General features: G+C 49.3%; 1 protein-coding gene across 1 annotated transcript in view; it reads right to left on the reverse strand.

Annotated features, from left to right (window-relative positions):
- SLC4A3 (solute carrier family 4 member 3) overlaps nucleotides 1–26,923 on the reverse strand; it is a 475,170-nt gene that overhangs the window by 1,336 nt on the left and 446,911 nt on the right. Inside the window, exons 20-22 of the mRNA XM_086958435.1 lie at nucleotides 8,807–9,060; nucleotides 5,181–5,350; nucleotides 4,542–4,715 (exon numbers count right to left, since the gene is read on the reverse strand). Of these exons, the coding sequence (XP_086814561.1) occupies nucleotides 4,542–4,715; nucleotides 5,181–5,350; nucleotides 8,807–9,060 (598 nt within the window). The remainder of the gene's footprint in view (nucleotides 1–4,541; nucleotides 4,716–5,180; nucleotides 5,351–8,806; nucleotides 9,061–26,923) is intronic.

A 26,923-nucleotide genomic window follows, 5' to 3' on the forward strand; every position in this document is an offset into this window, starting at 1 on the left:
CACTGTACTCTACTCTGCACCACTCCACACTATGCCACTCCACACCACTAACCACTTCTTCACTGTACTCTACTCTGCACCACTCCACACTACGCCACTCCACACCACTAACCACTTCATCAATGTACTATACTCTGCAACACTCCACACTATGCCACTCCACTCCACACCACTCATCACTGCGTCACTGCAATCTACTCTGCACCATTCCACACGATGCCACTACACTCCACACCACTCATCATTGCGTCACTGCATTCTACTCTGCACCAATCCACACTAAACCACTCCACACCACTAACCAATTCATCACTGTACTCTACTCTGAACCACCCCACACTATGCCACTCCTCTCCACTCACCACGTTATCACTATACTCTACTCTGCACCACCCCACACTATGCCACTCCTCTCCACGCCACTAACCACTTTGTCACTGTACTCTACTCTGCACCACCCCACACAATGTCACTCCACTCCCCACCAGTCATCACTGTGTCACTGCACTCTACTCTGCACCACTCCAAACTACGCCACTCCACACCACTAACCACTCCATCACTTTACTCTACTCTGCACCACTCCACACTATGCCACTCCTCTCCACACCACTAACCACTTTGTCACTGTACTCTACTCTGCATCACTCCACACAACACCACTCCTCTCCACACCACTAACCACTTTGTCACTGTACTCTACTCTGCACCACCCCACACTATGCCACTCCTCTCCACAACACTAACCACTTTGTCACTGTACTCTACTCTGCACCACTCCACACTACGCCACTCCACACCACTAACCACTTCATCACTGTACTCTACTCTGCACCACTCCACACTACGCCACTCCACACCACTAACCACTTCTTCACTGTACTCTACTCTGCACCACTCCACACTACGCCACTCCACACCACTAACCACTTCATCAATGTACTATACTCTGCAACACTCCACACTATGCCACTCCACTCCACACCACTCATCACTGCGTCACTGCAATCTACTCTGCACCATTCCACACTATGCCACTACACTCCACACCACTCATCATTGCGTCACTGCATTCTACTCTGCACCAATCCACACTACGCCACTCCACACCACTAACCACTTCATCACTGTACTCTACTCTGCACCACTCCACACTATGCCACTCGACTCCACACCATTCATCACTGTGTCACTGCACTCTACTCTGCACCACTCCACACTACACAACTCTACACTACTCACCACTTCATCACTGCACTCTACTCTGCACCATTCAACACTATTCCACTCCACACCACTCGCTACTCATCACTGCATCAACACACTCTACTCTGCACCACTCCACAGTATGCCACTCTACTCCACGCCACTCATCACTGCATCTTTGCACTCAAATCTGCACCACTCCACACTATGCCATTCCACTCCACACCACTCCACTCCACTCTATTCTGCACCACTGCACACTACACTCTCCACCCACCACCACTCTACTCTACACCACTCCACACTATGCCACTCCATTCTGGCCCGCTCATCACTGCATCACTGCACTCTACTCTGCATCACTCCAAACTATGCCACTCCACTTCACACTTCACACCACTCACCAATGCATCACTACACTCTACACTGCACCCCTCCACACTACACCACTCCACACTATGCAATACACTATGCAACTCAATACCACTGCAACACTGCACTCTACTCTGAACCACTTCTCCCTATGTCACACTATGCCACTGCACTCCACACCACTCATCACTACGTCACTGCACTCTACACTGAAACACTCCGCACTCAGCCATTCCACACCACTCACCAATGTGTTACTGTACTCTACTCCTCACCAGTCCAAGCAACGCCTCTCTACTGTACTCTACTCTCTACTCTGTACCGCTGTACTCTATGCCAATGCACTCCACCCACCACTACTCTACTATGCACCACTACCTTCTTTGCAACTGCAACTACACCACTCCACTTTATGCCACTCTACTCTGCAAGACAGAATTCTATGCCACTGTACTCCACGTCAATGCACTCTATTCTGTTCCACTCTACTCTACGCCAGTGCACTCTATGCCAATCCACTCTATGCCACTGTAATCTACTCTGGACTCTACACCACTGTACTCTACACCACTGTAGTCTAATGTGCACCACTCTCCTCTACTCTACCCCACAGCACTCAGCGCCACTGCACTCTGTGCTAATCTACTTCAATCTGCACAATGCACTCTACTTTGCACCACTACCACTGCCCTCTATGCCAATCCACTTTACACCACTTTACTGAAAACCAATGCACTACGCCACTGCCTGGACCCCTGGAGGACGTTATCATTGACTGCTTCGACGTGTCCAAGGTCTGCCTGTGGAAGAAGATCGGGGACTTAATCCCCTACTTCTACAGAGGCACCTTCAAGTCACTCTACAGCGGCACCTTTGCGTCCAGGTGGGAGCGTAGGTGAGCGCTTTATAGTATAGGTTTGTGCATTTCAAATGTTTACATATTAGAACAGAATTAGACATTTCCTAACAAAAAATAGAACAAAAAATATACAATAAATCAACATCAATATTTCAATAAGATTGACAATGCAAGTATAGTTCTAGATGGTATATTCCAGAAGATATATCATCACGTGTGTTTTGGCGAAACAAACAGCCTTCTTCAGGAGAGCCACAACAAGGTTGTTGGACTACCCTCTCAGTACTTGATATACAAAATAGTGGGTAACCAAACCCATCTCAATGAAAGTGAAGCTCAACCAAATAGGGAACTCCAGGATACTAACCTGCTAATTAAGGGGACGGAAAACTAACAGGAAAAATCCTACAAAAAGGGTTCAGATATTCAAAGAACGTAAACTTCTGAAGCGGAAACCCCATGAACCTTCAATGGAGTGGACTTATCAAGCCAGCCGGGAAATGAAACTAGCACAGTCCAACCAAAAGCCCAAATGAAGGAAGAAAATAGATTATTTTCTTAAAAGGTGAAATTCTTCATCAAAGAAAGTCCAACCGGATATCCACAAGGTACCCCGCAGACACGTCATCAGCGTGTCATGTAACTATGTACACAAATCTTCGTTCCCTGCCCAGGAGTGTCTGGACAGGGAATAAAGATTATATTCCAAGCCTGAACTCTCCCAGGCAGGGATCACCAGTTCCCTGAGGAAGGGACCTCCAGAGACTGCACCAGCATCAGGCTCCAGAGGATGGCGTCCCCTGGAACAATCTGTGACCAAGAAAGGGGTAGGATGTCCCTTTCCACAAAGAAAACACTGGCCCCTAGGGATTGATTCTCTAGAGCCTTAACTTAACCCCTTGTATGCTGGTGACGAACCCCAGCCGTCACGCTCCGCGGTGCTCGTGTGCTGATGACGGCTGGGGTTCGTCACGGCCCCACCCTGTTCATTTGTTTACCGCTCAGCGGCGGAAACGGGCCAGCAGCGAAGGGGTTAAAGTGGATTGGGGAGGGGCAGCGCATACCCCCTCGTCTAAAAACAAAAATCAACCCTGGGGATAGGGTCAATAAGTCCTAAAAAGGGTCAGAGAGGAGGTCCTCCCATTTATTAAAAAACAGCACCTGGGGATGTGGTACCTGGGGCCTCATAAAGGCTCAGAGAGGGGGGTGTATGCTGTCCTTCTTCCAAAAAAGATAAAAGGGATGACCCTCTGGGGACTAAGAGTAAAAATGAGCAGGAGCCAGTTTTTAGTATTTCCTTTTTTAATTGGAGGTGCAGATCTACTGCAACAATTGAAAAAATGTTTTATTTGGGTACACAGGGCATCCACCAGGCCAAGGGGGGCAGAGTAACCCTACCCTGTCTAACTAGATTTTTTTTAACAGGACAGCATACCGAGTTCCAAGTCCTATAATGGCACCTGCCACTTCTTTGTTGATGTGGTTGCAAGTGGCAGTCAATCTGATCCAATCTTTTGACCTGTTGGAACTGCAGGTCCTCTATGACATGATATATACATTTATTTTGAACCTTATTTCTCAAAAAATACTGAGCGCATGTAAACTAAATCACACAAAGAATACATCCTGGACTAAGACCTTGCTTTTTGCCAAACTTGGTGTAATTCCATTCAATGGTTTTCGATGTCTCGCTGTTCAATTTACCTGTGGAAAATGGCATAGGGAAAAGTCGTTTGGGCCCCGCCCCCCTTTTGCTCAGCTCCCACTTGACATATCACTTCAAAACTTTCCAGGAGCTAAGGTGGGTAAGACGTTTTTTGGAAGTTATGTGGAAATTATTCTAACATGCCAAAGTTCTAAGCAAACCAAAAAAATCAAAAACTCAATTTCCTATAGAGACGTGGTCCTAACTTTAATTTCGCCAGTTCAAGTATTCTCAGTTCGCAATGCAGGTTCTCAACTTCTCAACCTAATGTACTTCTCCAGCTACACCGTCAGAGTTCAAACTTCAAACTTCAGCAATGTTCTTGTATTATGGATCAGAGCAGGTGCGGTGTTTGGATATAAATATAGAACAGTTGAGAATTTGAAAAAAAAATCTTACAGCTTTAAGCTCCTTCTCTTGGAAGATGTATGGCAGAAGAAAGCGGCGTAGAGGGACAGTCAGGATCAGGACAAATGGAAAGGCCAATGAGGCAACCGTGGATTTAACTACCCACAATACCACAATGCAAGCGAGCTGGATCCCGGTGAAGAGGTTCATCTTCCAGGTCTTCACCTAGGTGGACAAGAGATGAGGGTTACCTTCACTCATCAAGAATCATCACATAATCACTTGTAATTTAAACATAGGTACACTGCCCAAGGTCATGATCTGCAACTATCATTGTAGTGTAAAATGAAAATATGACAATCCAATACAATATTCTAAAATGAATAATATGGATGAACTCTGATAAAATGAGAAAAAACTAGAACGTACATTAATACTCCCTGAAATGTCAAAAAGATAACATCATAAAACCAATAACCTTAAAACCATGCCAAGAGCACTTGGCATTCTGGAACTTGTAGCATCCCTTTTACCATTACCAATCCTGATTAAAAAAATTACAGCAAAACAAACAACAGCAAAGTGCTGCAGACCAATAAGCAAGGGATGCTTGAAGGTGTCACACATGAAATAAGGCCACCTTCCAACACTGATCCCTCCATGATGAGATCAGACAGGTACTCAGTTTACCTTCACCACGTAGGTGTGGTCCGGGTGATGTTTCGAAGGCATCAGCACCAGGAGGATCCTTTCGTACAGCTGAATTCCAGTCAGAGAAGTGACACCCATGTAGAGGAAAATTCCAAAGAGAACCGCAAGCGGGATCTGACGGAGCACGTTCCGCATCACAATGGACATACCTGAGTGGCAACGGAGAAGCGAGTTATCCGTGTGTGCGCCTTACCCGAGAAGAGACCAGCCAGAGCAAGTCTCTGAGAGCACAATCAGTACATACAAGGATTTTCAGGGGCTGAAAAGGTGCGGCAGACATACAAAATTAAGAATGTGGAGCCTGAAGAATGAGAGAACACTCGTGGAAAGGTAACAATAAATATCTTTTATACCATAAAGAGGGTATCTGAGCCATATATACACACAGTTGGGCACACAGGGTGCATGCAAAAAGGCAGGTGAGAAATTACATAAATTAAAATATGAGTGTTTGAGGCCAGTATGTCAGGGGCAGTCAGTGGTTACTGGGCCATGTTTGTGGTGGGTACTTTGGTTTACCACTGATGTCCCAGGGTCACAATACTTGTGCACATCCAAAGGATATCCAAATTTCTACATTGGGCACTTGACTCACATGGGTAGCACAAACAATCACTCATTATTATTCTACAACTTTGCACACCAACCCAATCCCACAGAGCCCACCCACCACCAACCAAGACAGCCACTGACCGAACGGACAATCTTCACCAGAAACGAAACAGCGGCAATCATGCGTACCATCCACTCAGGGGTCCTAATGGACCCATGGCAACCACAAAATCTACAACCTGGGAACATCAGCAATCAGCACCAAGCAAGCACACATCTTTAATACCTCTGTCACGACTGCCATTTTCCAGAATCAATAGAACGTGTACAAATCAACGCCCTCCTCAAGAAGCCCACAGCAAACCTGAATCAAATGAGCCACGTCTGACCTCTGCTTCCCTATCCAACCAAAGCGATTGAGAAGGCCATCAACAAGCTACTAACAACTCACCTCGAACTTCACCATCTTCTAGATAGCTCTCAATCAGGATTTAGAAGGAAACACAGCAGCGAAACTGCACACATCAGGGCCACCAATAACATTCAAATCATCCTCGACCAAGGAGAAAAAGCAGTTCTCAGTCTGCTCAACCTCTATGCAACCTTCAACACTGTCTCCCATAAAACCTCTTCAGAAAACTTCACAAGATTTGCATACAAAGACCAGCTCTCAAATGGATCTGTTCATTCCTCACAGGAAAAAGTTAAAGGGTCAGACAGCCACCATTCACATTAGAGACCAAAACATTGATATGCTGAGTCTCAGAGGGATTGTCCCTCAGCCCCACCGCTTTCAACATATTCATGATACTGCTCACCAACATCATCGGCTCACAAGACATCACCTACATCTCCTACGCCAATGACATGTAACTAATCCTCTCCCTGATGAATAAGACAAACACTGCCAGAACCAACTTCACCAACTGCATGACCACGGTAGCAGACTAGATGCCAACCAACAGCCTGCAGCTCGACTCCGAGAAGATGAACGTACAGGAACAACATGACAGCTCAAGTCAATGCAGTTTGCAACTTCTGCTTTCCTTACACACTATGAAATCTGCATAAAATCATCAAATGGTTGCCTCACAACACAATATGGACCATTATGCAAGCAGCCAACGCCACTAGGCTGGGATAGGACAACTCTCTACACCAGAATGTTCAAACAACGCCCATATAGACTCCAGAACATTCAGAACTCCACTGCAAGGCACATACTCAACCTTCCATGCAGCACTCACATCACACTGCACCTCAGGGAGCTTAACTGGCTCTACATTCACAAGCACAGACAATTCAAACTCCTCACGTACACACACACAAAGCCCTATGCATCACAGGATCAGAATACCTGAACAGCCAGATACACGTTCATCAACTCACCAGACAACTCGATCTGCAACAATGGAGGTCGCTCATTCTCCAAAATTGCACCCAAGACATGTAATGACCTACCTCAACCCCTCAGAGCCTCCTCTTCACTTCTTGAGTTCAGCAAGACACTGAAGGCCTGGCTGCTCATCTAAGCACCTAGGGGAACCATAAACCTACACACCTCTACAGGCACCTGGATACGCTCTTGGGTGACTAGTGTGGGATACAAATCTATATAACATAATATAACGCATGGAGCTAGTAGGGGTTAGGAATTCAGACACAGAATGACACATTAAATAACACTTAATAAACTTAATTTCAAGTTAGACTTCGTCCTTCTGTGAAATATAGATCTCTCTCTACTGTTAACGGGACAAAACAGCAAGAAGATCTCCCAACCAAGATGGGTGGACGTTTTTGTCGCAGGGAATTGCTTTCTCTTCTACTTTCAATCATGAATGATGAGAGGGACAAATTGTTCCATAATAAAGGGAAGGATACACCTACTGATCACAAATGCTGAGGGAGGTATCACTTGTTTCCATGGAAACCTGATGGAAGGGCGGTCTTACTTATGGACCATGAATAATGGAGGAAGACGTCCTTCTGGACCATGAGTAATGAAGGTGGCCTCACCTATGAACACAAATATTATACAGGACATCATCTATGAAGCATAAATGATAGGCGAGGACCGCAAAATGCCACGGGCAAAGGTGGAGGATCCACCTGTAGGGCTGAAATGATGAGGGACGTCTCACTTCTCTACCATGAAACATGGGGGTTGTCTGACCAGTGGACCATGAAAAATGGAGTAGATCTTCCTCATGGGCCACGACCTAAGGATAACATATCACCTCTGATCTACGAATGATGGACAGGGCCACGATATACCACAAATGAAGGAGAAAGACACACCTATGGATTATCAATGCAGGGGAAGGTTTCATTTGTTTACCCTGATTGAGGTGAGATCGCCCTTGTCAATCATGGATAACAGATATAAAGTTATTTCTAAGGGTGGGTGGATGGAGCTGGAGTAGTGCCTCTACGCGTAGCTCCACTGAGTTTGAAAAACACTCCCTGGAGCTGCACATTGCTCCGCTCCACTCCCGCCTCCTCCCAAATGCTTCAAATGTATAAAAAGGAGGCACTTACCTGTGTTTCTGCCGCTTCCCCTGCCTGGCTGCGTCCTCCTCCCTGCTCCTCGCCACATCGCGTCCTCCTGACTCCTCCATTGAAAAAACACTACGTTGGATGTCTTACGAATGTGCATGCGCACTCGCAAGACGTACAATGGAGTGTTTTTTCATTGGAGGAAGCAAGAGGAGCAGGAAGGAGAGCGGCCAGGCAGGGGAGGCAGCAGAAACACAGATTAGTGCCTTTTTATCCTTTTACAGCATTTGAGAGAGAGGAAGGAGCGGCTAACTCTGCTTTGCCACAGAGGCAGACTTTTTGCCCACTCCGCGTTCGGCACGGAGCACTGAGTAGGCAAATCTCTGCAAACTCCGCTGGTCGAGCGGAGTTACCCGCCCAGGGTTAGTTATTAAATATGGACTATGAATAAAGCAGGAACGCTGACTTATGGACCAAAAAATAAATGGAGGATTTTTAGGATATGGAACATAAATGAGGAGGGAGATGCAGACGAGGACTGAGGGAGTTCTCACCTACGAGAAGTGCGATCAGTATTCCTGTGAGTCGTTGCTCCTTCACTTCCTCTATCTTCGGCTTCTCGCCCGGAGCAATGGCTTTGCTCATGACTGTTAAAGAGTTCACATGAGTGACGGAGCGGACAGTGGCGGCTGTTAGCCAAGGGAGCCCGAAGAGGGCACAGATGCCCCCCAGAGTGCCGATGAGGAGAAGGTCCAGGTGGAATCCAGACCCCTTTACCAGCTTCCGCTCCTTCTTACTCACTATCAGACTGTGGAGAAAGAGAGAGGAAAAGAGAGGAAGAGAGTGCTTGTGAGAGAGCACAGTAGAGAGTCATGAGAGAATGTGCTTTTAGGGTGTGAGAGATCCCCAGTTGTGAGAGCAACTGCGAAAGAGTCAGCTTGTGATTTATTACGTGACAGCACTTGCAACAGAGTTTATGTGAAGGTCAGTGAGAGACAGCGTATGAGACAGTGCCTGTAAAACAGCACCTCTGCAAGAATATGAGATCACAAGAGGAGGCTGTTAGATCTGGGGGTCTCTAGTTGGCAATGGTTATCACCTTTGTCCAAATAGGGACCCTTACTTCAGTCTGGGTAAGGGGATTACACTCCATAATAACCCCTGCTCACCCCTTTGGTATCTTGGCACGAGCAGACAGGCTTATCTCAGAGGCAGTGTGTTAAGCATTTGTGAATATACACAGTAATACAGTGGAAACACTACAGAAGGACACAACACAGGTTTTATATAAATAAGTATTTTTAATATAGACTTAAACAAAAGACCACAAACGACAAAAATCCACAATACTACACTTAAGATTGCTTTAAAGATGATAAAAGTTACTTAGTTCAAGTTGATGATAAATGCAAATAAGTTCTCAACAAAGTACCTAGATGCGTAACGCAAAGTAAACAAAAGGCTCGCAAAATGGGAGATGCGTCGGTTCCGTGATCTGGGGGAAATGATGCGTCGGGCCTCAATGCTTGTGCAGAGTAGGGGATGCGTTGTGACCCTTACCGGTGCGGAGGTGATGCGTAGATTCTCGGCCTGCGGGCCCGTTGCGTTGCGCAAGATGGTGCCTTGATGCAATGCAATGATTCGGTTGTGATACAAAAAGATGGAGCCCTTGATGTGATGATGCGATGACGCTGCGATGATGATGCGTAGACCCCTGGCAGCCTTGCGACGACTCTATACTTTGGAGCCTCGACAGGTCCTGCGACAGGCTTCTCCGGTGATGCGATGGCGACTCTCACGATGGCGTCACGCTTCTCGGGTGATGCGACAGCAGGTAGCTTCGATGAACACACGCTTCCAGGGAGATGCGGCGAAGGCTCGATTCTCCGGCGATGCGACGATTTCAGCTGCGGCGGCAACACGCTTCTTCTCGATGCATCGCGATTCCAGCTCCAAGCAACACGCAAATGTCTGGAGTTCAGAATTTCCAGCAAGGAAATTCAGAGGAGAGCTGGAGATGAAGTCTTTTGTCCCTGAGACATCAGCAGGAGGCAAGCACAGTTCAAGCCCTTGGAGAATATTCTGTAAATGATGAAAGTCCTTAAAAAGTTCCTTCTCCTTTCCTTGGCAATGAAGCCACCACTGCAGGCCAACCCAGCAAACAGCACACTGGCAGAGGGGCAGTCCAAACTCCTGCAGCTTCCTTCGTTCTTCTCCCTGGAAAAAGGTTTCTTGTTCCAGAAGTGATCGAATTTCTTGGGATCAGGGTCCCAATACTTATACCCCAAAATACTTTGTTCTCTGAAGGCAGAGAGGCCTCTGCCTAGTCCAAATCAGTTACTGAGCACTTTGTTTACATGACTCTCTCCTTCCTTTCACTGTGCAGGGCAGAGACATCAGCCGCCCCACAGGAGGTGGAGCCAGTACAGGGGAGGGAAGGCACAGCTCTGGAGCACTTTGTTGACAAGATTCCTTCTCTCCTTTCACAGTGCAGGGCAGAGACATCAGACAAGCCACAGGAGGTGGAACCAGCCTTGTAGAGGGAAGGCACAGCCCTATTCAGTTCCCAGGTGCAACTCCTCCCTCCCATCTAAATGCAGATCTCTCTATTCACCACTGGGCTGCCACAGCCTGTCTCCTGGAATCCTCCATCCCTGTCACTCACAAACCCAGACAAGGAATACACAGCCTAACAGAGGCAGGCCTGGACAGTTAGGCAAGAAAATACCTACTTTCTAAAAGTGGTATTTTCAAACACAGAGTATTAAAACCAACTTTACTAAAAGATGTATTTTATTATTCTGAGTTCAGGCATACTAAGTACGAATTTCTACCATGTTCCCCAAGTCAGTTAGGTTTATAAGAATGTAATAATCATCTGCCCATTCTAGCCTATGGAGAACATGAAGCCTTTAATAGTGAAAACGAAAATGGATGTAATTCACTATTAGGACATGCCACACACATCAGAGCATGCCCTACCTTATACTTACAATGCACCCTGCCTTGGGCCTACCATAGGGCCCAAGATAAGGGTGTCTAAAATGAAGCAAAGGCAAGGTTTAGGGACTGGCAAGTTGGTGCGCTTGCCAAGTCGACATGGCAGTCACAGATTGCACACAGGCTCTGCAATGGCAGGCCTGAGACACACTTTACAAGCTGATTCTGTGGGTGGCACAACCAGTACTGCAAGCATTTGATTTACAAGGCCTGGGCACACTTGGTGCACTGTTCTAGGGGCTGACAGATAAATCAAATAACCCAATCATGGAATAACCAATTAGTACATAAATTTAACATAGGGAGCACTGGCACTGTGGCACTGAATTGCAGTGGCACAGTGCCCAAAGCATAAATCCAGCTACCAAACTGTTTGTTCTGCCGGGAAAGGAGCTGAATAGCGGATTGTGTCCTGACTGAGGATTGGGGCAAACTTCTCACCGCACCCGCTCCACGGGTGCCGCTTCGTCGCCTGGTGTTTGCGGGGACTCACCTTATTCAGGATTAAGGAGAGCGGACGTGTGGGGAACTTTGAACCATCGAGCGGGCTCTGGTAGGCGCAAGCAGGGACTCACTCTCCCAGGAGTCCCTGCCATACCGAGTACACCTGGTCACGCCTCCCTTGTCAGCCCCGCCCACAGGACGCCGTTTGACCTACATTTAGCATCCGGGTCACCGCTGCACGGGAGCGTGCGGGAGCGTCCCGGGAGAAGCCCGGGACAAGGGCGGGACCGTCCAAGGCCGTCATAGGCCAGATAAGGCTGGGCTGGGCCACCCCCTTACATCTTGTCCCTTTTGGATTCCTGCTTCGTTTTGCAAACCCAGCCTCATTCACCTACCTTCCTGCTACTGTGGGGGGATGTTTATTCAACTCAGGTGTTTCATTGCCCATGCCCATGACTACTAGATCGGGTAAGGGTAGAAAGGCGGGCGGGGGTGGGAGCATAAATGGGACTTTGGACAATTTTATAACTCGTGCTTTCTCAGTGCTAGAAAAGGAAATTGCAGCCACTGAACGTAAATTGTCTCTTGAACCTCTCTCTCATAAGCGCTCCTCTCTGGGGGCCATAGCACAAATAACATCTCGTGCTAATAATAACATACGTGATGTTGAAACGCAGCAGGCCCCTGAACGCGATAGTATAGGCGCTATCAGGGCTAGCCTGGACAGGCTGAATGGCGTAGTTGTTTCAAGGCTAGAGTCTCCTGCTTCCTCTGAGCCCCCAGAGTCTACTCTGCTATTGGCTCCGCCTTTAGTCCCCATGGCCGACAAAATTATTCCCCCTGTGTCTAGTGTTGCTTGCACCCCTCTCCGAAAAGTGAAATCAGTGGGTGGAGGGGGCCGTAGATTTTGTGCCCTCAAGAGGAAAAGATTTGCCACCAATCCAATGCGGGTGCAGTCTCGGAACCTCTGACGGTACATCTCGGGTGTGAGACCATAGCGGGTAAGGAGGGCCGCTTTCATATGGTCGTAGGAGGTCATCTGGTGGTCCGGGAGCTGTAGTAGGGTGTCGCGGCCCTCATTGAGGAATCTTCCCCAGAGACCGGCTCCCCAGTCGCTTCTATCGATCCGGTGTGCAGTCATAGCGATTTCATAGGCTTTAAACCATTGCTGGATGTCGTCCTCTCTGAAGTATTCTCGGACAACATCCTTGGGGATGTGTACCTTTTTGTCTGTGGCCCCTGGGGTGGGGGGTCGCTCGGGCACCCCTGCTTCTTTATTCTGCTTGCGGAGGTTGATCTCGGCTAGGTTTCGTTCGTGTTCGTACGCTAGTTTTTTTTCCTCGAGCTCCCTTTGTCTCTGTTTCTCCTCTCTTTCTTCTCGGAGACGCAGGTGCTCTAAGTTGATTTTTTGTTCGGCCAACTTAAGTTCAACGTCCATTTTAAGTCGGGCCATTTCTAGTTCGTGTAGTCGGGTCCTTTCTCTTTCCTGGATCTCGCCTTGTGAGAGACCCGTTCTTTGCTCTTCCGGGGCCGTGGTCGTTTTTTCTACGGTGCTTTGATCAGGGGTTCCGGCAGCCCCGGTTTCTGCCCAAGATTCTAGGGCACGCTTAAAATCGTCCTTGGTACTCAGTCCGGTGGTAGCGATACCCAGTTCGATGCAGAATTGTTTAAGTTCACGATGGTTGTACTCCTCCAATTTCTCCATTTGGAATTTCTCGGTTGATCCGCTCTCTTTCGTGGTCATTGTGACTTCGTCGTGGGGTGAGCTACTCTCTGTACGTTTATGCGGTGATTCGGATCGCGCCGCTGGCCACCAATGTTAGACGGACCGGGAGGGTCGGCCGAGGTTACGGGGAGAGGTCTCCAGGGAGAGCCGTCTCCAACGACTGTACAGATAAGTAACTTCCCCCCCACAGACGGACACCACACAAGGTTGAAGGTTAACGAGACTTTATATGCAATTCTTAGGTTACGATGCTGGATACAAGGAGGTCTGGACTCAGGGGTCCCCTCGGTTCTAGTCTCTGGTTTAGGAAAGGGGTAGCGGGACAGTCTTAGTTACCAATGAGTACAAAATAGCTCTCAATCCTCGAGCTCGGCGTTCTAGATGATCGGGCCGTGGAGGAGCCAAGCAGGTCCCGAGATGGATGAAGGAAGGACGACGGTCCGCGGCGGAGCCTGCAGGTCCCGGTGGAAGATGACGGTTACAACGGTCCGCGGCCACGCCAGCAGATCCCGACGACGACGAAGGATGAAGGTTACGACGGCTGTGGCAGCGCCAACAGGCAGGACGATGGTGCACAGGACAGAGCTATGGCAGCGCCAGTAGTCCGTCCAGGATGAGTTCCTCTTTACGTCTCTCGACTCCAAGATACAACTGCCTTCCTGCTCTGGAGCTGCCCCAGTTATAGGGCTGGCGTGCTTTGATGTCCGGACCCTCGCACTTGGAGGTCGGGAGGTCCGGGATGGGGGAGTCCAGACACCCAGCAGGGGGGTGGAGCCAGCGCCCGGGGAGGCGATGGGCGAGCGGCACTTGGTGGGGGAGAGCCATCGGCACCTCTTTCTCCCATTGACTTGCCAAGTAGCCCGCTCACCTCCTGGGTGGAGGGTGGTGCCGGAATGTCTGAGGCCGGGCCAGGCCCAGGGTTGAGGTCGATCGGGGGCCAGGCGGCCTCGTGGTGGAGTGTCCAAGATGGCGCCCCAGGCTGGGCGCGTGGGCCGGCAGTGGATCGGACCCACGAGGTCGGCAGGCTCGAGGGCAGGGGTCCCTGAGGGGACGGAGGTCGTGCAATGGTGGTGTGTGGTACTTGCGGGACTGGGCTCAGGCCTGGTTGGGCCGGGGGAGAGCGGCCCTTCATGTGGCCTGTCCAACAGGTGGGCTGTCTAAACTCTCCAAAAAGTTTAAAGCCAAACATACCAGTGGTGGTGAGGAATTTGCGACGCCGGGGAGGGTACAAACTTTGTTTCCATCTGTAGTAGTTAGTACGACCCCTGTGCAGCCCAATCTAGCCCCTCTCCTGGAGAGTTTAGCAGAGAGCTCTCCTACATCCGATCTGCCCCTGCCCTCTTCCCCTATAGAGCAGATCGAGAAGCTAGTAAGGTCCTTGATTCTCCCCGTACTACAAAGTGTTAAGGATATCGCAGTCCGTTTAGACAGATTTGAGCAGTCATCTCTAGATAATTTTTTCTCTCTCAAATCCTTGATAAAATTGCAGGCTAAAAACAACCAGAGTGAGAGTGAGCAGGTTAGATCTCATGGAGACGTTTTAGCTCCCGAGGTCGCATTGCCTCAACCCACCCAAAAAACGGCCTGTCCTCAGGGGTCTGCGCACCAGGGTGCTGTACAGGCTCTACCAGTTTCTACTCCACCTATCATATTCCCTTCCGATACTAGTGCCTTGACGGATCAGGGTCAACATTTTGTCGGCTCTGCTCCCTCAGTCACAAATCTGAAAGGACCCACTACAACGAGGGCGAAAGCACCGCGCTCAAGGAAAGACCCCAAAGCCCCCTTAGATCAACCTAGCACAAATAGCCTTAAGTCCGCACCTGCCTCTAAGCAGCCTGCCCAGTCTCTCACTGAGGCTGCTAGATCCCTCCCTGTAAACCTCCCACCTGACTGTCAGCCCTATGTTGCTGTCCTTACTAATGTTCCACCACTGAAGGCTGACCAGCATGAATCTTGCCAGGCGCTTAAAAATAAAGCCATGAACTGGTTAAGAGCAAACAGACCATTGCCTAGCAAGCTGGATGGCCAGATTTTAAATGTTAGAAGGGCAGAGTGGGTAGGATATGGACACAAGCATCTCCTGGGGGATTGCGTGGTGGTGAATTTCAAGGATGCTAGGGTTGCCCCATTCATCTGCAACCAGCATCAAGGCTATGGAGGAGAGGGTATTGGTTTAGTAGATTTGAGCTATTTTTATGCTAGGCCGCCAAGCTTTTCAAATGTTAGTTATCAAGGGTGGGGTGGGAGGCATTGTTCTATCCCCCCTGAGTACCACCATTACTCCCTTCCTTACCTACCTCAGCCTTGGTCAACGAACCACTCGAGGGCTTTTGGGTACTGAAATGACACTTGCTCCCGGGACACACCTTTTTGTCTGAGTACGTTCTATGTCCCGGAATCTTCTACTGACAATCTCCAGTCACATCCTGCTAAAGGCAGTTGCTCTGACTCTATTCCCCCACACCTTAGTCGGCCTTCAGACTCGTCATTTGGTATTGCTACTACCTACATTGCGAGGCTTATGAGAGAGGGCTTACCACCAACTATTTCGGGGCGGGCGGCAATACTTGGGCCTGAGTCCCGCACGGAACCGGCTGTGGCGGATCCATTTCTCAGGATTCTCAGCTGGAACGTTGCGGGCATCTCTAGGAAGCTGGACCTTCCCGACTGGAATACCCTCGTGGAGGCCCATTCAATTTGTATCTTCCAAGAAACATGGAGCAGGGAACCCTGCCATAAGGTGGGGTACTCATCGTTCTTCATACCCGCTGTTCCCTCCCCCACAGGGAATGGTCGCCCCTCAGGCGGCCTTCTCATATGGGTTGACGTTTCATTGGGATGCAAAGTTACGCAGCATGCGTCCAACTCCCCCAATCTACTCAGAATTTCACTCAAGAGCCAACGGAGAGGGCTTACTTCCACATTATTAACATCTATGCCAGGGGGCTGAAAGGAGGATTACAGTAACCCACTGTTACAGGCCTGGAGGACGTTCTTAGACAGTGCCCGGCTAGATCTCATGTCCTGGTTGCGGTGGATTTCAACTGCACTTTTGAGCCCTTTGCTGCGGAGGACATTTTGGGCCTTACAGAAGAAGATGCTATGAGAGGAATTCCCACCTTAACTATTCCACCTATCAGGAGGTGGTCCCCAAGGGCCATACAACTTAATTCCCTGACCCTGGAATACGGCCTGAGGGCCGTGAATGGGAGGACGCTCTCGGATCCTCTGGGAGCCCACACCTACAACAGGGCGCATCATACAACGAGGATAGATTATATTCTCCTTGACGTTAACTTGTGGAGCTTTGTGCGGGATATGGTGGTCTCACCCACAGCCGATAGTGACCACAACCCCCTCTCCTTAACTCTTTGCCCTTTGTGGCATGGGGAACTTAGCGTGCACACGCCCTCTAAACCAGCCTTCACCTCAGCAGTACGCCCCACTAATTGTGGGAGGCTCCTGAAGTGGTGCACTGTTGCTATGGACGAGGGCAACCTGCTAGCTATAGGGGCACTCCTAGCAACTGCACAGTCCAAATTGGACTTGTGCACTGAGATACCTAGTGAAGTGACAGCTCTTTTCTGCAATCTAATTAACGCTATGGGCAATTTCTTCCGTCTCCCAGTTAGAGATCCTCCAGCCGGGAATAAGAAGGGACCTAAGAACCAACCAGGCTGGTTTACTAAAAAATGCAGGGAGGACAAATCCGCCTTGATCACTGCTGTTGAAACTAAATCCCCGGCAAAGATCAGGCTTGCTAGGAAAAAGTATACCCAGAGTACGAAAGCAGCAAAGAAAGAGTGGGAGGACATGTACCGGTCCGATCTCAGGGAAGCGAGTGCTGGCAGAGATTCTAGAGGGTTCTGGAATTTAATCAGGAACAGACCAGATAGCACCCTTATTACATGCAACATCCCAGCACTAACTTGGTACAACCACTTTCTCTCCCTTTACACCTCTGATGAGACGAACCCTCAGCTAATCGATAATAGTAGTCTCTATACAGCTGAACATCAGGGGGACACAATAGGAGATTTATTCACCCCTAGAGAAGTGGAGAGCGTAATAAAATCTCTGGTGCCCCTCAAAGCCCCTGGTCCTGATGGGCTACCAGGCGATCTGTTGCGCGCCAACTACAAAGAGTGGGGGAAGGTGGTTTCTTCCTTGCTTAACGCTATCAATAATGGCGCTCCTGTCCCAGAATCGTGGAAAGGGGCGGAGGTCATCCCGATATTCAAAAAGGGGTGTCGGGACGACCCCGCAAACTATACGCCTATAAGCCTTATTGATACAACCCAAAAGGTGGTGGGCAAAGTGATTTTGGGGAGGGTGCTTCAGTGGGTAGACGACAATAACATTCTGTCGGACTACCAAGCTGGCTTTCGCTCCGGAACAGGGACCATAGAACAAGCTTTTAGATTGGTTCTTCTCTACTGGAAGGTGGTGGTGCTGGGCAAAGGCAGTCTTTACTTGGCCTTCATAGACCTGAAGACTGCCTTTGACCTGGTACCCAGGTAGAGGCTATGGAGGGTTTTGTTGGAGATGAGGCTGCCACCGTATATCCTGTCTTTATTGGTGAGGCTCCACACTGACAATTTTGCTCAGGTGCGGTGGGGCACGCACAGTGAAATAACGGACAGGATCCCTATGGGGAGAGGTGTCCGTCAGGGATGTGTGCTGGCTCTCACTCTGTTCTCTCTTTATGTGAACGGAGTGGTCGAGCACCTGTTTAGAACTCCTGCAGATGCACCGTCTCTGGCGGGCAAGCTTATCCCCACTTTACTCTTTGCTGACGACACCCTCCTTATCTCAAAGACTCCTATGGGCCTGCAGAGCCTCCTTAACAGCTTCCAGGAGTTCTGCTCACTTTCGGGCTTGATTATCAACACCAATAAAACTAAATATCTGGTTTTGAACCCCCCCCCCCAAAAAAAATCAGTCGCCCCCCCTGGTGCTGAATTCTGTGCCTTTGGAGAGGGTGGACAAATTCGACTACCTAGGAATCCGCTTAACTGATTCAAAGCACTGGAATTCGCACATCCAAAAAATGATACTTGGCCATAAAAGGGTGGGTGGTGCACTCCTAAAGGAGCAACGCTCCTCCTCAACCAAGCCCATCGCCCCAGTAGTGGAGATCTACAAAGCAAGAGGGGTTAGTGCTGCTTTGTATGGGGCGGAGCTGTGGGGTACGTGCAACCTTGAAGCCCTAGCTAGATCAGAGTGCAAATTTTTTAAGGAACTGATGGCCCTTCCCCAGAGCACCCCTTTTGTATTCGTTTGAATGGATCTGGGTTATGAATCGATCAAGGGCCAAGCCCAACTACGTCCATTGCTACTCTGGGCTCGCTTGAGGCGTGTGTCCGAGTTGGCCTCATATGCAGAAGCTCTGTTAGAGGTGATGCAAATGGAGGGCTGGTCCAAGATCAAGTGGCTGAGGGACGTGAAACGCTTGCTTGGGGTCATCGGTCTCGGCGAAGCGTAGGGGTCCAGGACTGCCCCCCCCCCCAAAGCCGTCCTAAAGAAACTGTACTGGACTTGGATCTCTTGCAAAAACTCTAGACTCTAAACATTGCAAATCTTTTTTAGATTTTATGAATATTAAGGATCTGGTGGTTTATGAACTATATCTAGATATTCTATCCAACCCCCTAGATCGAGCCCTGTATTTTAAATTCAGAATAGGGACGCTTCTTGTAAACTAATTGTTAGCACGGTGGAAAACTCCCTACCATCGTTCTCCTTTTTGTGCGTCATGTCCAACGCGTGTTGAGTCTGTTGCCCACCTTTTTTTTTAATGTCTGGCCTATCTAGCCCCTAGGCGGCGGTGGCTCAAACCACTATGTAGCCACTTGAACACTCGGCAACATAAAGTGGCCTTCCGTATTCTAATGTTTGACACTCGCACTTTGTTTGTTTGCGGTGTATCCAAGTTCCTGAAATGGTCTTGGATAATTCGTTCAAAAAGGCTTGCCCTGTCAATTTAATACTTGTCTTAACTGCTTATACAATGTTTTTATTGTGTAAATTGAATGTGCATGTAAATATTGATTTTAACCCATTGTATCATGCTTTTATGATATTCTTTTATATCGAAATAAAGCCTTCAATCAATCAATCAATAAATCCAGCAAAAACATATCAAACCAGATGAGGCAATCGGTCAAAAATGGAAGGGAGACTCACGCCAATGATGCCAGGTGTAACAGAGACTATGACAGAGATTGCCATGAGGAAAGAGAAGCTGTGAGAAAGAAAGTGAATGTGAATCTGATAGTGATTTTGCAAAAGAGGCTTTCACAGACCTCTTGTGACAGCAATCATGGGAGGGCTTCTGTGAAAGAAATATGTTAAAGTGCTTCAAGAAGTAAAGCACATGAGGAATGGTCTTTTAGAGCACAAGTAAGGTCACTTGGGAGAGAGTATAGGTGGCTGTGAAAAGTTATGAGAGTCCTGTGAGAAATAATATACTAAACTGCAGTGCACAAGTTAATGTGAAAGGGTCTGAGACATTTTTTGTCAGAGCACTTGAGGGCGTGAGGGTGATTCTGGGAAGTGAAGCAGGCCCATGTAAGAGCATAAATACCGAGTGACAGCATCTGAGAGGTAGCATTTGCAGTGGAAAACAATTGTACCTACCAATGTGACTCACTATTAGGAAGGGATTTCCCTTGTCACGCCCCTTCCTAATAGCGACTCACAAATCCTATTTTGCAAGTTGGTGCCGCTCGAGTTGAGGAGACTGTTCTGCTGCTTTGCTCGCCACAGGAGTGGTTGGGAGCCAACGCCCACCTGGGGGAACGTTATTTGCAAAGTCCGGCCGCAGTGGAGGTGAGAGGCGCAGGCGAGCGGGACTGCGAGGACCAGCATTCCATCTGACATCGCCAGCTGGTTCCTCTTCCCGCCGCGCCGCGCCCCCTCCCAGTGCCACGCCCCCCTGCCTGGAAGTGTTCTTTACTCCTCGCGGCCCCCGCTTCGCGGGTGCCGCTCGAGTTGAGGAGACTGTTCTGCTGCTTTGCTCGCCACAGGAGTGGTTGGGAGCCAACGCCCACCTGGGGGAACGTTATTTGCAAAGTCCGGCCGCAGTGGAGGTGAGAGGCGCAGGCGAGCGGGACTGCGAGGACCAGCATTCCATCTGACATCTCCAGCTGGTTCCTCTTCCCGCCGCGCCGCGCCCCCTCCCAGTGCCACGCCCCCCTGCCTGGAAGTGTTCTTTACTCGTCGCGGCCCCCGCTTCGCGGGTGCCGCTCGAGTTGAGGAGACTGTTCTGCTGCTTTGCTCGCCACAGGAGTGGTTTGGAGCCAAAGCCCACCTGGGGGAACGTTATTTGCAAAGTCCGGCCGCAGTGGAGGTGAGAGGCGCAGGCGAGCGGGACTGCGAGGACCAGCATTCCATCTGACATCGCCAGCTGGTTCCTCTTCCCGCCGCGCCGCGCCCCCTCCCAGTGCCACGCCCCCCTGCCTGCAAGTGTTCTTTACTCCTCGCGGCCCCCGCTTCGCGGGTGCCACTCGAGTTGAGGAGACTGTTCTGCTGCTTTGCTCGCCACAGGAGTGGTTGGGAGCCAACGCCCACCTGGGGGAACGTTATTTGCAAAGTCCGGCCGCAGTGGAGGTGAGAGGCGCAGGCGAGCGGGACTGCGAGGACCAGCATTCCATCTGACATCGCCAGCTGGTTCCTCTTCCCGCCGCGCCGCGCCCCCTCCCAGTGCCACGCCCCATTGTCATACTTAGGAGATCCTGCTCACGCGCATCGCGGGACGCGCGCGGGGCGGTCACCGGGGCGAAGACCGGGCAAAGAGCGGGCCGTTTGAGGCCGTTCAAGGACTGAGCGGACTGGACTGGCCCATCCTCTTTCGCCCCGCATAGTACCTTAAGCTCCAATCCAGGACTACAAACCACTGCGTCCCCTTCTCCTTCCCACTCCTAGCGTTACTGGTTTTCTCCTTTCCCCTAAGGTATGAGTTCCAGGATGACTAGGAGCAAAGCCTCCAAAAGTGGCCATCCGATTAGTGGCCCCATGGATGACTTCATTACCCGCACTAACTTCGCTATAGATCAGGAAATATCGAAACTTCAAGCCCGGGTATCCCTAGAGTTGGGCGCTGCTAGAAGACTGTCGGAAATTATTGCTACTTCCAAAAAATCTTCCCTAGGCTCCATAGCTGTAGCTATTACCCCAGAGCGAACTACCATTCCCAGATGTGTAGTCACACAGGTCGAGGTCCATCCGACCCCGCTCCCTCCGACTCACACTCCACCCCCCGCCCAATTACCCAAACCAAACGAAGTGAGTGTACCCGCCACTTCTTGCATTTAGAATGCTATCACTAAATTTCCATCTCCGGTGACATTTAATACCCCTGGCGCAATCTTACCTAAACGGAAACATCGTTCTCGTTCCGCTTACTCGCGGAAGAAGGTGAAGATTGTGGTCTCACATGATTTGGTAAGACTAGATGGCGTAGCCAGCACCACTCAAGGTGTACAGGTCCCTGTGGTACAGCCCGTAATGGAGGGGGGGGGGGGGTTGGGTTAATCACCAAGCCAGCCACTGAGCAGGCCAACTTGATTTCTGAAGATGAGGGCCTACGGGTGGACGGGTTGGCCAATAACGATAGAGAATTCATTGATCTAGTGTGGGAAACTTTAAAAAGACTCCTCTCCCCTCTAGACCTCAGACTCTCACGGATCGAAAATAATTTACTCGAGATGGAAAAGAGCATTATTGCTCTTGCCACTCTCGGCCTGAGAAGTCTTGAGAATAAGGATGTTCCTGGCGCTAACACAGCACCTTTAGTTCCAACACCACAAGCCCATCAACCTCTCCCTATAATCCCTACCGCACGCCCGGTCCCCAAACCAAGGACAGTGCCTGTGGATCAAATTTCAACTGCTACAAACCCCAAGGCCTCTAAACGCTCCCCTACACACCACCCTGCAAATCCCAAACCTGGAGTCACCCCCAAAATTCATCCCGGTGACAAGGGCTACCAGCCTACCCAGGATCCCCCAGTCAAGAGCAACTTTAGAGGGGGTTACATTGACCTCCCACCCGAGGCTAATGATTTTGTGGTTGTCCTGACGGGTGTTCCCCAGATTGGTAACGACCAATATGAGAATCATTGGTCCTTGAAAAACAAAATAATGCATTGGCTTAATGTCAATAGACCAATTCCCAATGGCCATAGAAGCAGAGTCTTGATGGTGCGCAGAACTCCATGGGTGGGTCCAACGAGAAAAAGCAACCCTGGGGATTGTATAGTTGTAACATTTGACGATCCTCACACAGCGCAGCATATATGCTCGTGGCCCTGTAGTGAAGGATCTTCTGTCATCCCCAGGCCATTGTCCTTTTTCTATCCTCCACGCCCTTCATACAACCAATTAAACAACTGGTCATTAGTTAACCACCAAGCTAGGAGAAGCCGCCCTAACAATCGTGTGGATCCCTACTCACACTGGAATGGTACCCTACTTCAAACAGATTTGGAGGCCTTGAGGAAGTAGATTGACTCCCCAGGGACCTGGGTTTCCATACACTGAGGAATGAACAACCACTGAAAGCTGAAGGGCCCTCTGATTCTCCTTGTGGTGGAAGGGATTCCTTAGTTATCGACCTCCCTTCTGACCTGGTCAGAACATCAGGCAGCCCATCCCGGGAGGGTGGGCTGGTAACTACGAGCAAGGTAGTTCCAGCTGATCTGACTCTAGGTGATTTTTGCCCAGGTGGTAGGGAGGTCCAGTTGGCTCCCTCACATATTTCATCTATGCCTCCCACCCAGGCCATTCCAGCACTAAACTATTTGTTGGAGGATACTATGGCCTCTAACATCCTTCAAAATGAGCCCCTAGATAGTCTTCCTTCAGAGGCTGTGTTTTCCACATTCGAACCTGCCCACTCCGCTGTTCATTCTCCTATAGAGGCACCACTGTTAAAGATTGTAAGTTGGAATGTGGCAGGGCTTGTCCGTAACCTTGATAATCCAGAATGGAATGCGTTTCTTGAGCCTTATAACATCTGTATCCTGCAAGAAACATGGACTCAGGAACCAAAACATAGGGTAGGCTTCGCAACCTACTTTGTTCCAGCTCTTCAGCAAAGTGGATTCAAGGGCCGTCCGTCGGGAGGCCTTTTAATATGGGTCAGCATTGCTTTGGGCCTAAAAGTAAGTTCTAGGCCCACTAAATCTTCTGACCTACAGAGAATCTCAATCCACTGCGAAGGGGGAAGGACGTTAGAGGTTTTTAACCTTTACCTGAGAGGCGCCAGGAATGGGTCATCAAATCTACCATCGACAGGCCTAAGTAACGACCTGGCTGTTTGCAAAATTGACTCCTATGTTCTCCTTGCAGGCGATTTCAACTGCTGTGTTGAACCATTGGCAAAGGAGGACATTTTGGAATCTTTCGATGAGGACACAAAAAGAGGAATTCCGATATTGACTCTCGATCCAATCCCAAAATGGACGCAAAGTGCGATAGACATCAATGCACTTTGCATGGAGCACAATTTGCGTTCGACGAATGGTCGTTCCAAATCGGATCCTGGAGGTGCCCATACTTACAATAGGACGGGCCACACCTCCAGAATTGATTTCATCATGCTGAATTACAATCTTTGGCCTCTCCATAAAGACATGGAGGTTATTGTGTCTACTGACAGCGACCACAACCCCCTCTCTCTAACCCTTACTTCCCCGTGGCAGACGAAGAAACAGGATAAGCCCCTTCACATCTGGAAATCATCCTATAATGTTGCACCGACAAACTGTAGCAGGCGCTTGAAGTGGGCTAAAGTCAAAGCAGACGAGGGTAGACTGATGCAAGCTGGGGCCGTTCTGTCTGTGGTGGAGTCCCAGCTTGATGTTTTATGCTTATCCAGCCCAAACGTGTTACCTTTATTTACAGAGACCATAGCAGTGCTGAGCGAGCTGTTTGTTATCCCCCAACCTAAGGTTAGGACTGCTGCTAATAGTGTCCCCAAGGCTAAAGATAAATGGTACTCTGCCAAATGTAGAGCTGCGAAGAGGGAGCTCATCTCTGCAGTAAAAAATAGGGACCCAGCAACTATCAGTTCCGCAAGGAAATCTTATAAAAAAGCGGTGACTGAGGCGAAGGAGATTCATGAAAATCACTTTTGGCGGGAGCTAACTGAGGCAAGTAATAGGAAGGACTCAAAGGGGTTCTGGGATCTCTTGAGAGCAAGAAACAAGCCCATTGATCAGCAGTTAACCTGCAACATTCCCGGCGATGTTTGGTTTGCCCATTTCTCCAAATTATACTCTGTTACACTGGGGGAAACACCTTCTCAAGGCTCCATGATCTGCCCAACAACTATTCCTCTAGTCATCGACGACCCTTTTACCACCCAGGAAGTCGAAAGGGCAATTGGAGGTATTGTTTCTAACAAGGCTCCAGGTCCTGACGGGATTCCCGGTGACCTGCTGAAGTCCCACCCAGCAGTATGGGGCAGATTAATTGCCACACTCTTAAACCAGGTTCTACTGGGAGGCTCCTTTCCTGACTCTTGGAGAGGCGCTGAAGTAGTGCCAATCTTTAAGAAAGGCAGCAGGGATGATCCAGCCAATTATCGCCCCATCAGTTTACTGGATTCAACCCAAAAGGTGGCAGGAAAGGTGGTACTGGGCAGGATTTTGCAGTGGATCGACGAGGAAAAGATTCTGTCTGACTTCCAGGCAGGATTTAGATCAGGGACAGGCACCATCGAGCAGACATTCCGTCTCCTAATGCTATACTGGAAAGTAGTGGTGCTGGGAGGGGGCAGTCTGTATTTAGTCTTTATTGACTTGCGTACTGCCTTCGACCTGGTCCCACGGGCACTACTTTGGAATGTCCTCGATGGTTTAGGCTTACCCCCCTACCTGCTGTTCCTGCTCAGAAAATTCCATGAGGATAATTTCGCCCAGATCAGATGGGGTGTCCAGGGAGAAAAAACATCTCGAATCCCAGTAGACAGGGGCGTCCGCCAGGGATGCGTGCTCCCCCCCACTCTGTTCTCTCTTTATGTCAACGGAGTGGTGGAGCACCTGCTACAACATCCTGCAGATGCACCTACCCTGGCGGGCATAAAGGTTCCCACGCTCCTGTTTGCGGACGACACCCTTCTGATATCCAAATCACCAGCGGGCATCCAGAAACTGCTCACTTCCTTTAAATCCTTCTGCGACTCTAAGGGACTTGCAATAAACATAGGCAAAACAAAATTCCTTGTCCTCAACCCCCCCAAGAAATCCGTTACTCCTCCTGTCTTAGACTCTATCCCTCTGGAAAGAGTCAAAGAATTCGACTACCTAGGAATACGTCTCAGCGATACCATGACCTGGAAAGCACACCACCAGAAGGTATTCCTGACTCACAAAAGGGCTACTGGAGCCTTGCTTAAAGAACAGCGAGCCTCATCTCTAAAACCAATTGGGGCACTGATCGATATCTATAGAGCAAGGGTTGTATGGGGCTGAACTGTGGGGTTTGCAGAGAGTTGATACCCTGGCCCATCTCGAAAACAACTTTCATAAAGATCTGATGAGGCTACCCCGCAGTACCCCCACAATCCCTCTCTTGTTAGATACAGGTACACGTCCAATCTGCGAGCAAGCAAAATTGCGTCCCTTGCTACTCTGGTCTCGGATATGGAATGTCCCTGAACTCTGTAGCTATGCTGATGCCCTAAGAGATCTTCTGTCGCTTCCAGGTTGTAATAAGGTACCCTGGTTGAGGGAAGTCAAACTCCTGCTCTAAGAGCTGGGTTTGGGAGATGCCTGGGTCAACAAAACTGCACCTCCCAAACAGCTACTTAAGAAGGTGTATTGGCTCTGGGTAGATAATAAGCGAATGTTAAACCCCAACCACTGCAAATCTGTCGCCCAGTTCTTGCTAGTTAAGGAGTTACCTTATAGGGAACCCTATCTGGACCAAATTCATAAGTCTGGAGACAGATCGCTGTATTTTAAATTTAGGGTGGGTGTGCTCCCTTTAGGACTGTTTACTTCCTCTTGGAACCCTCCGCTCCAAACGCTTCCTTATTGCCCGTTCTGTGTTACAAAGGCTGAGTCTGTCGCCCACTTTTTGTTTGAGTGTAAAATTTATGCAGCGCCAAGATCGAAATGGCTAAAGCCCTTGTGTAAGACTTTGGGAACAAGATCACATGTTGAAGCCCTACGTATATTGCGCTCAGATGCACGTCCGTTCTTTGCATGTTGCATGGCGAAATTCTTAGGTTGGGCTTGGCGCTTAAGAACCTCAAGGATGTTGCTGCTCCAGTAAAGTGTCCCTTGATAAAACTGAATTTCAAGCTGGTGTATATATGAAGAAGGATATCATTATCTGCACACTTGTTTTTATCGCTTTTATTCTTTGAATCTTAAAGCACTATATTGTATATTCTGTACTGTTTTTTATTGATGTTGTACTGCTTCCAGCATCGGTTGCAGGTACTGTGAGGATCCCTTAGGCTAGTGGATGCGTTGAAGGGGTCGGTT

Source organism: Lissotriton vulgaris, chromosome 2_1 (assembly GCF_964263255.1).
Source record: "Lissotriton vulgaris chromosome 2_1, aLisVul1.2, whole genome shotgun sequence".
Taxonomy (NCBI): domain Eukaryota; kingdom Metazoa; phylum Chordata; class Amphibia; order Caudata; family Salamandridae; genus Lissotriton; species Lissotriton vulgaris.